The sequence below is a fragment of the Jatropha curcas genome, chromosome 4, assembly GCF_041381405.1.
Source record: "Jatropha curcas cultivar XTBG-Jc1 chromosome 4, XTBG_Jcur_1.0, whole genome shotgun sequence".
NCBI lineage: Eukaryota > Viridiplantae > Streptophyta > Magnoliopsida > Malpighiales > Euphorbiaceae > Jatropha > Jatropha curcas.
Window position 1 is genome coordinate 30688253 of NC_143154.1, and position 12059 is coordinate 30700311.

The following is a 12059-nucleotide window of genomic DNA, read 5'->3' on the forward strand; positions in this document are numbered from 1 at the left end:
CTTAAACAAGTAGGTATAGTTCATGATTGTTCAATCATTACAACCATACTGAAGCAAAACACTGATGAAATTAATAGCAGCTTTTTGTTTGGCCAAAAATCCCAATATTATCCGTATTACAATTATTAACAACTCATCACTATACGAGAAATTACAGAATAATTCAATATTTTAAAAAGGTCTTTTTGGTGGAAATTTTTTTATTTACCGAATATTCTACCTCCATCTTATTTAAGAGATTTGAGTCATTTTTGTTCATATCAATTTTCTTTGATATGATAATCTTATGGTCTTATGATTATTAAAATCTAATTACACTTGTACAATTTAGATTAAGGAAAAGGGTGGCCTGGTGGGTAGTGGTTAGTAACAGTGGGTGGAATGTGCTTGTGTGAGTTGTGAGTAATGGTCAAGTCTGGTCTCGCTCTCGCATGATGAACTCTTTGCATCCTTAGCTGTCCATTTTAACAGCTTTCGTTAGGTGATCCTCTACAATCTTGTCCCTGGTGGGCGCCACTTTTTACAGCAAGTGCCATCAATGAGTAAAATCCAAGTTTCCTTTCATCTCCGTGAGTCTGTTTGTACCGTATTTAAGCCACAAGAAGGTTGCTTCAAAACCACAAAATCTTCTTCCATCATGTGTCTTCTGATTCCCTCATAGTGGACAGTTTCCAATGCGAGCGACCATACCATAGGCAATGAATCTTTTCTTCCCCATTTTTTGCTAATCATCATGGTCTTATTAATATCATGGCAAAATAATTACACTTAAAGAGAGGTTTTTCAAATAAAAAATTATCTTCAAATTAGAGGGACCATTTAATTAATTTTACAAAGCAGAAAATTTCGTTTTGTCAGTTTTATTAAAATATAAGAATTAAACTGTAATTCGTTCTATTTATTATGCATAAATTTAGCAAAAGTGGATTTGTCACTATCTATTCTGAATGAACCTTTCCTCTTGTGTATTGCACCTTACCTTCATCACAAGCAACTTATGATTCATGAATCTTGAGGCCAGTATTTCGTCGCCAAGTGTCAAAGTGCAGTATCTCAAAATAGTTTCACCAGCATGCAATAAAAACCAATTTCAAAAATTTCAAGTTCCCACTAAAAACCAAACGTTCGTCACTCCCTCAACGGAAACCGTCAACTCTTCCTTTATAAGTGTCTCTCTCACCAACCTTTCACTCCACTCCCAGCTCCAAAGCTTTCCCTCAAAATTTCCCATTATTTTACCCAGAAAAAGGAACTAGAAAGGAAAACAAGAAAATGAGGGAAATTCTCCACATACAGGGAGGCCAATGCGGAAACCAAATCGGAGCCAAGTTCTGGGAAGTAGTCTGCGCCGAACACGGGATCGACTCAACGGGTCGGTATCAGGGGGACTCAGATCTCCAGCTGGAGCGGGTCAATGTCTACTACAACGAGGCGAGCTGCGGTCGGTTTGTGCCTCGGGCCGTTCTGATGGATCTGGAACCGGGCACGATGGACAGCCTTAGATCTGGCCCTTGCGGGCAGATATTCAGACCCGATAACTTCGTGTTTGGGCAGTCCGGTGCTGGTAATAACTGGGCCAAGGGCCATTATACAGAGGGAGCTGAATTGATTGACTCCGTCCTTGATGTTGTGAGAAAGGAGGCTGAGAACTGTGACTGCTTGCAAGGTAATTTTGACTTTTGAGTTTTCTATTTTCTTTCTTTCTTTGTTTCTTTCTGGGGAAAGTGAGGGAGGCTAATTTAAATATTATATGCAGTGTTTGGTGCTGCGTTTTTGTTTTTCCTTCTCCTGCTATATTTGATTCCTTGTGAAACTTGAATGGGTCAGTTTTTTGTCTACTCTGTCGCTTGTTTGTTTCTTTGGAAAAGGATGAGAAAGTACAGCGTCGTTCTGTTTGCTTTTCTTCCGTATTTGACAGATAGGGCATACTAAATTTTTTCTTACAGTAAATTTCTCTCTGTTTGCTCTGTTAGGTTTGCTAGAAAATATGTTACTGGTACTCTTACTCTCCCTCTCTTAAACATACGGACACACAAATTTTATGCTTATTTGCCTATCATTAATAAATTGAAAGCTAGTTCGTTCATACTGACTGGAGCTACCAGCTTGATACATGTTTAAGCTCTGAAATATGAGCAGAAGAACAAAATAAATGCAGTTCTCTCCATTTCGATGGTTGCTTTCTTTTTTTTTTCTTACTCGAATGTTTTTGTTTGGTTACAGGGTTTCAGGTATGCCACTCCTTGGGAGGCGGCACCGGGTCTGGAATGGGAACTCTATTGATCTCGAAGATAAGGGAGGAGTATCCTGACCGAATGATGCTTACATTCTCTGTTTTCCCATCTCCAAAGGTGTCTGATACTGTTGTTGAGCCCTACAACGCCACTCTCTCTGTTCATCAGCTCGTTGAAAACGCAGATGAGTGTATGGTTCTTGACAACGAGGCTCTTTATGATATCTGCTTCCGCACTTTGAAGCTCACTACTCCTAGTTGTAAGTCCTTTCTTTCTTTCTGCTCTTTGTTTATATATATATATTTTTAATTGTTCTTGATCTGTACTTCATTTGTTCAATAAAGAAGTAAAATGGCCGATTAATGAGCTTTTTTGTAGTTTAGTTTAGTTTGTGCGTTCGTTTATGAGAGTTGATGGGTGTTTGCCACTGATAATTGAATGTTCTGATGCAACAATATTCAATAATGCATCTGTAAGTGTGAATAAACAGCTGTATTCTCTTGGTAAAAGCAAAAGTGGTAAACTTTTCTGTGTTCTAGGTGTGGGCCGCTTGGGTCACATGGCTTTAAGATTCTTTTCTTATTATCTTCGCACGAACAATGCTGCGTTTGCACGTGGGTTTCATTACCTGAGCTTTATTCCTAGAAATATATCAGATTATTAGCATACGTGTTGCCGAGTAAATTTATGTAACAACTCTATCCTTGCTTGTATGCATTTTAAACAGCCATGAGTAGCTGCTTGTCCGGTACTCATTGTTTACAAACACATTTAAGAAATTTCATTAGGAGATATTCTTTCCTCTTTTGTGCTTTTGGCTCTGCACTAAAATGCAATGATGCAAACTCCCTCCCCTATGGACAAATGCATGGATTCTTCATGTCAACTAATTGGCAAAACTTGTTTTTTCAGTTGGGGATTTAAACCACCTGATTTCAGCCACCATGAGCGGTGTTACATGCTGTCTTCGATTCCCTGGTCAGCTCAACTCAGACCTCCGCAAGCTTGCTGTCAACCTCATTCCGTTTCCTAGGCTTCACTTTTTCATGGTTGGCTTTGCACCTCTCACATCCCGTGGATCTCAGCAGTATCGTGCCCTCACGGTACCAGAACTCACCCAACAAATGTGGGATGCCAAGAACATGATGTGTGCTGCTGATCCTCGCCATGGCAGATATCTGACAGCATCAGCAATGTTCCGTGGTAAAATGAGCACAAAGGAAGTGGATGAGCAGATGATCAATGTCCAAAACAAGAACTCTTCGTACTTTGTTGAATGGATCCCCAACAATGTCAAGTCCACTGTCTGTGACATCCCTCCAACAGGCTTGAAAATGGCTTCCACTTTTATTGGCAACTCCACATCAATTCAAGAGATGTTCAGAAGGGTGAGTGAGCAGTTCACTGCTATGTTCCGCAGGAAAGCTTTCTTGCATTGGTACACTGGAGAAGGAATGGACGAAATGGAGTTCACAGAGGCTGAGAGCAACATGAATGATTTGGTGTCAGAATACCAGCAGTACCAGGATGCAACAGCGGATGAGGAAGGAGATGAGTATGAGGATGAAGAAGAATATCAAGAAGAGGTCTAGAGACATGGAAAAAACCTTTCCTTTTAGATTTTGGGATTTACTTCTTTTATACCCTTTCTAATATTGGTGCTAAGAGTTTACTGTATGTGGAGTTATTTCCTGCAATGTTGTATTGCTTGTTTCCGTTGTGTGCATCTTTCAGATTATTGTATCAACAATTCACAAAGTACTGGTTTAATGATTTTCTGTTGAGTTTCTAGCTTGGAAATTCTCTATTCTTTATACTTTGCCAGAATCCTGCAATGTCATCTCCGAAATCTCGTACTATTGGCCTCATCATAAGTTATAGTATACAATATATGACAGCAGAACTGAGTACATAAATATAAACACATTTGCCATCCATGCATAGCAGCAACTAAGTCTAACCATCCAATTGGGCAACTTAATTTCACCAAAAACCTCATCTTTCATATCAAAAACCAGAATATCAGTTCTGAAACAACCATCATTATTTTCTAACAGAGGCATTCCAGAAATCGAGTTTGTCTTCGTACCGAAAGCCACATGTCTATCGCAGAGGCATAACAAGCCATTAGAATGACCCACTGCGTGTAATGATCTGGAATCAGCCTTGAATGGGAAATGCAGTGACATGTACTCCTCGAACTCTTGATTATCAAAACCCAAAGACTATTGATCGGCATAGAAGTGAAATAGAAGTAATGGGTTAGGCTCAGTTTTGATGTTAATTGATGGGGTTTTGAAAATTTGGGTGGAAATGAATTTGAGGGCCTTCCATTAGGGTTGAAAACTTGCAAACACTAGTACATAGAATAAAGGAGTTAACGGATAGCTTGTGAAGTATTTGTATTATCACTAATTCAGGCAAATAGTCCGACATTTCTTGGGTTGTTAATGTTTTCCTCTCCGACCTCACAGATAACGAAGTATAATCCTAAATCAGGTGAAATAGGACGGAGAAAGAAGCCAAGGGCAAATATTAAAATAGAAAAGAGAGCAGACTTGCAATTGCAAGCAACTGAAGATGCAGTAGCTAATACTGGAAGGTAGGTAGAGCTTGAAGTGGACAGATTTGAAACAACCAGAAAAGGGCCCATCTGATAGAGGTGTACAATAATTAAAAGCAGAGTAAATCAACCAAATTGGTTCAAAATAAATGCTTTATGATAATATTGAGTTGAATTTAGATTGGAAACATTAAACAGTAAGATCATTCGTCCTTGCCGGAGTCCCGTATACAAGATATATGAAATGAAATAAAATAAAAAGTTGAGAGTGTCTGTCTTTAATCGTCAATGGAGCTTGCTCCATTAAAAAGAAATGGTTGAGTAGACCAGTAACTAGTTTGACTATCACCTTTTGAATGAATCCCAAAGAACACCAAGATCAACATTACCTCCTTTTGAATGAATCCCAAAGAACACCAAGATCAACATTACCTCCTGACAGTATGATACCTATGTGGTTACAATCCTTCAAACTTGGGTTTTTCTGGAAACTATCAGACAAAACAGCTGCAAGGCCAATGGCTCCGCTAGGTTCTATGGCAACTTTCAGAATCTCATAACAGAGTTTCATGGCTTCTACAATCTCCTCATCTTCCACAGTTATAACATCATCTACAAAATCCCGTACTATTGGCCTGCAGCATTATAACGTATTGAGTGAGTCGGAAGTCTAAGGCAGAGTCAGTAACACAGTCTAGACACGTATTAACAAATAAAGGCAAGTGGGATTAAGAGCAAGGAAAAAAACCAGTACACATACAAGTCTTGGGTAGGAAGAAAATAAATTATTGAGAAATGAAATATACATTCACAACGCAGATGTAAAAAGCATGTAATTGCATTTACCATGTCAGATTTCCAAGAAAAGCTCGGAGTCCATCAGCAATAGTGTTGGTTTCAGGCAATATTATAATCTCACCAGCTGCTTTGGATTGAGCTGCATCATTAGCTCCCTTAGGTTCAGCAGCCAAAACTCGAATAGAAGGGTTTATGGACTTAGCAGCCAATGCCACTCCTGATATTAAACCGCCTCCTATAATTTAAGAAGTAACTAGGCTTAATAATGAAGATGTACACATAAATTAAAGTAATGTGGGGTGAAAATATCAAAATGAATGGGAAAATAGCAAAGCAGACCACTTATTGGAGCTATTATAGTGTCAATTTGTGGCGCTTGCTCCAGAAGCTCTAATGATATGGTACCCTGTCCACTGCAAAGACAATTATACTTTCATGCTGCATGCACGTTAACGGTTCAAGTCATCGTCTTTAGAGGCAAATATATCTTTTCATAAACTGTAAATAGAATTACTCATAGCTGCTTAAGGTCACTTTACTCATGTAAGGCCTTAAAAACATGGTTATGATATATTTTCTTTTTGCATGAGTAGACAGTAGAACCAGCAATGAGGCAACACCATCATAAACCAAGCAAAAATTTTAAAATTTTTAGGTTTCATAAAACCTTTCAGAATTGATAATAATGCAAATTTACCCCACAAGAAGGCACTCTTACATATCAAATTTATCTAACCAAATTAAAACTATTGATGAAATCTAAAGTTTTGCTGCGTCATGTTTATAGAACATAATTGTCTTTTAAAAAATATTTTTTCCTCAATTAAGGCAGAGGTAAACAGAAACTCAAAGACTTAGTCCAAAAGAAGAAGAAAAAGAAACTAATTTAAAGCTGGAAGAAATAAGAACTTGGAGATCTATATTTCAGTCAGTCAGACTGGAAAATCATAGTGTACTGCATCTTTGCTAGGATAACAAGATGCCAATCTCTAGGACATCCATAGTTTCAAACCCAACACAGGTATGTGATAAAAATAGATGACAATATAGTACCTTATAATGCGCCCATCATTAAATGGATGAACAAGGACTGCACCAGTTTCTCGTAATACCTTTGTTGCAGTGCTTTCCCTCGACTGTATCGTAGGCTCACTCCATATAATCTTACCACCATAACGAACAACATTCTCTACTTTGCATTTTGGAGCATTTTTTGGTATAACAACATATGCCGGGATCCCCCTTAATTTTGCAGCCAAAGCCAATGCTGCAGCATGGTTGCCGCTATTTATGGAGGACACAATCAAGAAGTCAGACAAACCGATGAATTGTAGTCTATAGAGCACATACAACATGGAATAATAAATTTGCTGCCCGTTACAAATGAATGCTTTAGCACACATAACCTGGAGCAAACCTGCTGTGTGTTACTACCCCTTTAGCTGCCCTGTCCCCATCAAGTGAAAATATAGCATTGCAGGCCCCTCTGAATTTGAATGCTCCACTAAAAAGACATAAGAATTCAAGGGACTTTACTTTTCAGGAAAAGGCGGTAGATTGGAAAAGCATTGATGAATTAATCACCATGAATATAAAGACCAAATATGATATGAAATATGCCAAGATCTAAAACGATAATCACGCAGCAATGGAATTGTTTCTCACCCCTTCTGAAAACATTCACATTTAAAGAACAACTCCCTTCCAGATATGGCATTTAGAGATTCTGAGATAAGGACTGGTGTTTTATGAACAAAGGAGTTGATGCGTAGCTGTGCTTCTCTTATGGAAGATATATCAGCAGCATACTTTTCTGTGCTTATCTGGTTTTTTGTTTCCATCTTTGCAGTGCCAAAATAGGTTAACTATTTTAGTACTGGACTTAAAACAGATAAAACCAACTTCACTTTTGATATATGAACATAATAAATATATTGTACAATATTATTGCATTATCCATAATCATGCAAATAATAACATTTTGAGATTTTCAATTGCAGTTTCTTGAGGGATGTGGCAATAAATATGCAACAAAAGCTTTAAAGAACCAAACCAAAAGTTAAAGAGATATCTGATTGCTTACTCTACACTGCAAAATGTAACTTTGACAAGGTACTATCCCATGTCACCTATAGAAAGCATGGAGGAGTTGAATACCATAGTTATGTTGTACATATGATTGAGAATCTAGTATTCTAGACTTAATCCACGCAGCACGGTTTTCTGAAATGATGTAGCCTGTCATTTCCTTATGGGTTCTATGGCAGTAACTACATTTACCAATATAGCCAACAAGCTTTTTTCTAATCATTGAAATGAAAACCCTGATCATATTGCAATGCTTCTTCTTAACTCAAGCTACTAGAATATACAAATGGCAACGAAAAAGAATTCAGAATCTCATCTTTAGACACGAGATCAATCGAGCTATAAACAAAATAAAAATTTCCTAACTTTAGCCCTCGGCGTTCAGATAAAACTCTAGAATGCATCTAAAAGGAACTAATCCTGGTAGTTCTATCTCAGTTTTACTAAACCAAGTCAATTAAGATTAGAAGTTTCTATTAAAATTCAAATTCCTCATAGCTGAACCGAAGCCAAGAAGCAGCTAACATATAATAAACAATACAACCATGTGGGTTTCCAAAAGTATGAGGAAGAAATAGGTAATTGAACCAAGTTTGCACAGTTCAATTTAAAAATTAATGGGTTAAGCATATCAAAAGTTAAAGCAGTACTTAGTAATTGGAAGTTGAAACCAAGAGTGTAAATGGTGAAGTCGTAAAGAAAAAAAAAACTATAAATCAGAAGACTAAAACTGAAAACTGAAAACTGAAAAAGAACTTACACTAGCTGGGTGTGATCACAAAAATGTTTTAGTAGTTGAAATTTTGATCTTCAGTTCAGTTGGGTTGTTTGGTGTTGGGTTCACTCGCTCACTGATAAACCAAAGTGGAGCATTGGGAATTTCGGAATTCTCGGTGCCGTTTTAGAATTAGCTTGGGATATAAAACGTTTCCTAATTTTAGATTTAGATTGAGTTTGTGTTAACCTACCATCAGTATATCTATATACTAATAATAGAAGTAAATCCGCTTACATTTTGTAATATCAAAAATATGTTATTTTTTTTATTATTTTTAATTTAGACATAACTTGAATTAATATTAATATTAATATCATTAATTAATTAATAATATTAAATATTTTTCAATTTTTTCAATAATTAATTAAATAATTATAACATCATTAATATTATTTAAACAATGAACTTTTTAAATTTTAGTAAAATTAAATAAAAACAAATAAACTTAAACAGTAAGACATAATTAAATTCATCGAACAATAAATTAAAGTAATAAGTAAATAAAAATTGCGGAGATACTGGACGAAAAATTATAAAGAAAAAAATTTATACTCTTATGTTTTGAAATCTTTTTAAAATATTTCTTCTTTTAATATTATATATTTTTAAAAGTTATTCAAAAAAAAAGTATTAAATAAATCTTCTAGTCGCTGTCATTTTGAATTAGGAAAGAAAAATCTTCATTTTGTTCAAAATTTCTAGATGATATTATTGATTTAAAAAAACGAGAATAGTTACTTTTGTGATGAGAAAAAGAAATGTCCAAAGACTTGGAACATACTGCCCAAAAAGCCAACAAAAAAAGTCAAGTTTGGTTGCTGTTTTGAACCATTTTTTACGTCAAAAACAGAAGCTGTGAGGCAGGTCAGATGGGTCAGTGTCACTATCAGAAGAACAACTGCGTTCTTAGAGCATGAACGTGAATGGTTTGGTTCATTCAAAACACAAAACATGGCTCAAAAATGTCGCAACTGGATCACATTACCATAATAATGGTCAAAAACCTCAATAGTATAACACTACTCATCAACTCAAATTTGAGTATTTAGGCTACCAACTTCCTAACCAAAATTCAACTATTGACTTATAAAGAAAATTTTAGCCATAGAATTTGACTTTGAATCCATTAAAAAAATCAATTATACTAACATTTCCATTTGACATATAATCAGCTCGAAAAATTATGCTGCTGATTTGTGTAAAATATACAGGGCGAATGAGCCTGTGACAGTAACTTTTTTTTTTTTTTCAAATAATAATAATCTTGTCTAGGCAGGCAATAGCCGATGATGCGAGGTAAAAATGGGAGATTAAGCTCCAAACTTGGGAACTTTAGCAGTGGAGATTTGAGCAAGAAAATGCTCTGCTACAATCCTGCGCTGAATTTTCCCAGTAGCTGTTTTTGGGACAGAATCAGTAATGAAAACCTTCTTTGGGACTTTGAAACCTGCAAGATTTTTCTTGCAGTAGCCAAGCACCTCTGCCTCATCAATCTCCGATCCTTCCCTTGGAATTATAGCACAATTTATCTGCAATTTTAAACAATAAAGAACGTTTAATTACATGTCAACAGCAATCACCCATATTAAACATTCAATTAAACAATGGTTTGGTTTCTCATTCTCACCTCTTCCCCATATTTCTCATCTGGAACTCCAAAAGCAACAGCCTGAGCAATGTCCGGATGAGCTAAAAGTACTGCGTCCACTTCAATAGGCGATATTTTCTCTCCTCCACGGTTGATCAGCTCCTTGATGCGACCCACTAGACGCAAGTACCCTTCTGAGTCGAAAAATCCGACATCACCAGTATGGAACCATCCGAATTGAAATGCGGATTTATTAGCCTCAGAATTATTCTTATACCCTTTTGTCACGTTCGCTCCTCTAATACATACTTCTCCACTAACGCCAGCCGGCTGCACCACTCCATTTTCATCCAAAATCGCCATTTCTTGACCCACGGGTTTCCCAACCGACCCGGATTTGTGCCCACCATCTTCGGGTAACGGGTTAGAAGCCATCAAATGAGATGCCTCCGTCATCGCATAAGCTTCCAACACTGGCGCTCCAAACGCCTCCTCAAGCCGATCCAATATAGACGGCGCCAATGACGCGCTGCAGCTCCTAATAAACCTTAGCTCAGGGTAAGCCGGCTCTGGCTTGCTCACGTGACGGTCGAGTATGATTTGATGAATTGTAGGTACAGCAGTGTACCACGTGGCGTTATATATAATCATGTCTTGCCAGAAAGTCGACGCCGAGAATCTCCCTGCAGCTGGAAGAGCCACGGAGGCTCCAGATATGAGTGAGCTCAGGAGTCCGGCGAGCAAGCCATGAACGTGAAACAAAGGCAACACCAGAACAGTCGAGTCAGACTCAGAGAGTCTGTACACAGATTTGATGTTCAAAACCGAGGAGGCGAGATTAAGCTGAGTCAAAGGCACGCCTTTGGGCCGACTGGTCGTCCCAGAAGTGTGGAGGAAGAGAGCCACGTCAGACGAGTCATTTACGATTTCGGCGACGGAGTCAAACTTTGACTCTGTATTTAACGAGGACAGGGATATTGCTTTGGTTTCTACGTCGAGCGTGGCAGCCACGTGAGGAATTTTGAGTTTGGAAGCGGCGGCTTGAGCCGATTGGATTCCTACTTGTGATGTAATGAGGAGCTTTGATTCGGAGTCGGACAAGTAGAACTCGAACTCCTCAGCTGTGTAAGCGGGGTTTAACGGCGCGGCGGTGGCTCGGCACCTTATGACGGCCAAAAACATAATAACGTACTGCATAAAACAGAGCTCAAAAGATTATTATATAGAAAACATAGATTTTTTGTTTTGTTTTTTAATGAAAATTCTCAAATACGTTATTTCACCAAACTCTCAAATAATTTATTAAGGAATTCTAAAATAATAATAATATCAATACTGATTTTAAGGGAAAATCAAAAGAAAAATTCTGATCTCCCCCGCCCTTTTCTTGTTTCTGTTGTTTTCTGTTTGGCTACATAGAAATTGACGGATAAATGAACACTATTTTATGAATTACGTAAAAATAAAGCGTTTTCGATATCTTTTTTTGACATAAATAAAGCGTTTATGAATTATATTTTTTCTTATTCTGAATTTTCTCCACATCCAAACAGCAGCTGTTTCATGAATAAAAGATAAGAGAGAGAGGAAGAACATATACATACCTCGACGGTGTTGGGGAAAGTGAGTGCAACGACATCACCAGGAGCGACACCGGCGGCGACAAGGAGAGAAGCGGCATGATCAATAAGATCTTGCAATTCAGCGTGAGTCAAATCAAGCTTACCAGAAACCGAAAGAGCACGACTATTAGGGAATTCTGCTGCAGATTTCTTCAGCAATCCAGTCAAGGTAAGATTCTCCATTTTCTAAATCTAACAAATCAAATTCAAAAAATCTAGGTAGAAATTGTTTTAAAATATGTGCAGAGAAAAAAATGGCGAGATTATCTGAATATTTGTCTTTGTTGTTAGAGATAAGTGCGGAGTTAGAAGAAAAAGTAGATTCGGATTTATAGGTGCAGGAGAATTGGGTAAAGCGATTTAGGGGAGGTTATAGCTGGGAAGGTGA

General features: G+C 37.4%; 3 protein-coding genes across 5 annotated transcripts; 1 reads left to right on the plus strand and 2 right to left on the minus strand.

Moving 5' to 3' along the window:
* Positions 1–1178: 1178 nt before the first annotated feature.
* On the plus strand, positions 1179–4034 carry LOC105645834 (tubulin beta-1 chain). Its single transcript, XM_089720130.1, has 3 exons — positions 1179–1666; positions 2224–2493; positions 3147–4034. Exons 1-3 carry the CDS (start codon positions 1273–1275, stop codon positions 3824–3826), a joined length of 1344 nt encoding a protein of 447 aa, XP_089576256.1. The 5' UTR covers positions 1179–1272; the 3' UTR covers positions 3827–4034.
* Positions 4035–4919: 885 nt separating this feature from the next.
* Positions 4920–8644, minus strand: SR (serine racemase). Of its 3 annotated transcripts, none has more exons than XM_012231549.4 (7): positions 8444–8644; positions 7261–7471; positions 7013–7099; positions 6649–6879; positions 5935–6008; positions 5644–5830; positions 4920–5432 (listed from the first exon to the last, which is right to left on the minus strand). In XM_012231549.4, the coding sequence occupies exons 2-7, from the start codon at positions 7434–7436 to the stop codon at positions 5183–5185; spliced, it is 1005 nt and encodes a 334-aa protein (XP_012086939.2). In that variant the 5' UTR covers positions 7437–7471; positions 8444–8644; the 3' UTR covers positions 4920–5182. The 3 variants fall into 3 exon arrangements, with proteins under 3 accessions (XP_012086939.2, XP_020539749.2, XP_012086940.2); XM_020684090.3 differs by having other exon boundaries at positions 7261–7476; XM_012231550.4 differs by having other exon boundaries at positions 7261–7436; positions 8444–8643.
* Positions 8645–9557: 913 nt separating this feature from the next.
* On the minus strand, positions 9558–11985 carry LOC105645829 (putative CoA ligase CCL9). The gene is made up of 3 exons (XM_012231541.4): positions 11654–11985; positions 10089–11240; positions 9558–9990 (listed from the first exon to the last, which is right to left on the minus strand). Exons 1-3 carry the CDS (start codon positions 11852–11854, stop codon positions 9772–9774), a joined length of 1572 nt encoding a protein of 523 aa, XP_012086931.1. The 5' UTR covers positions 11855–11985; the 3' UTR covers positions 9558–9771.
* Positions 11986–12059: the final 74 nt, after the last annotated feature.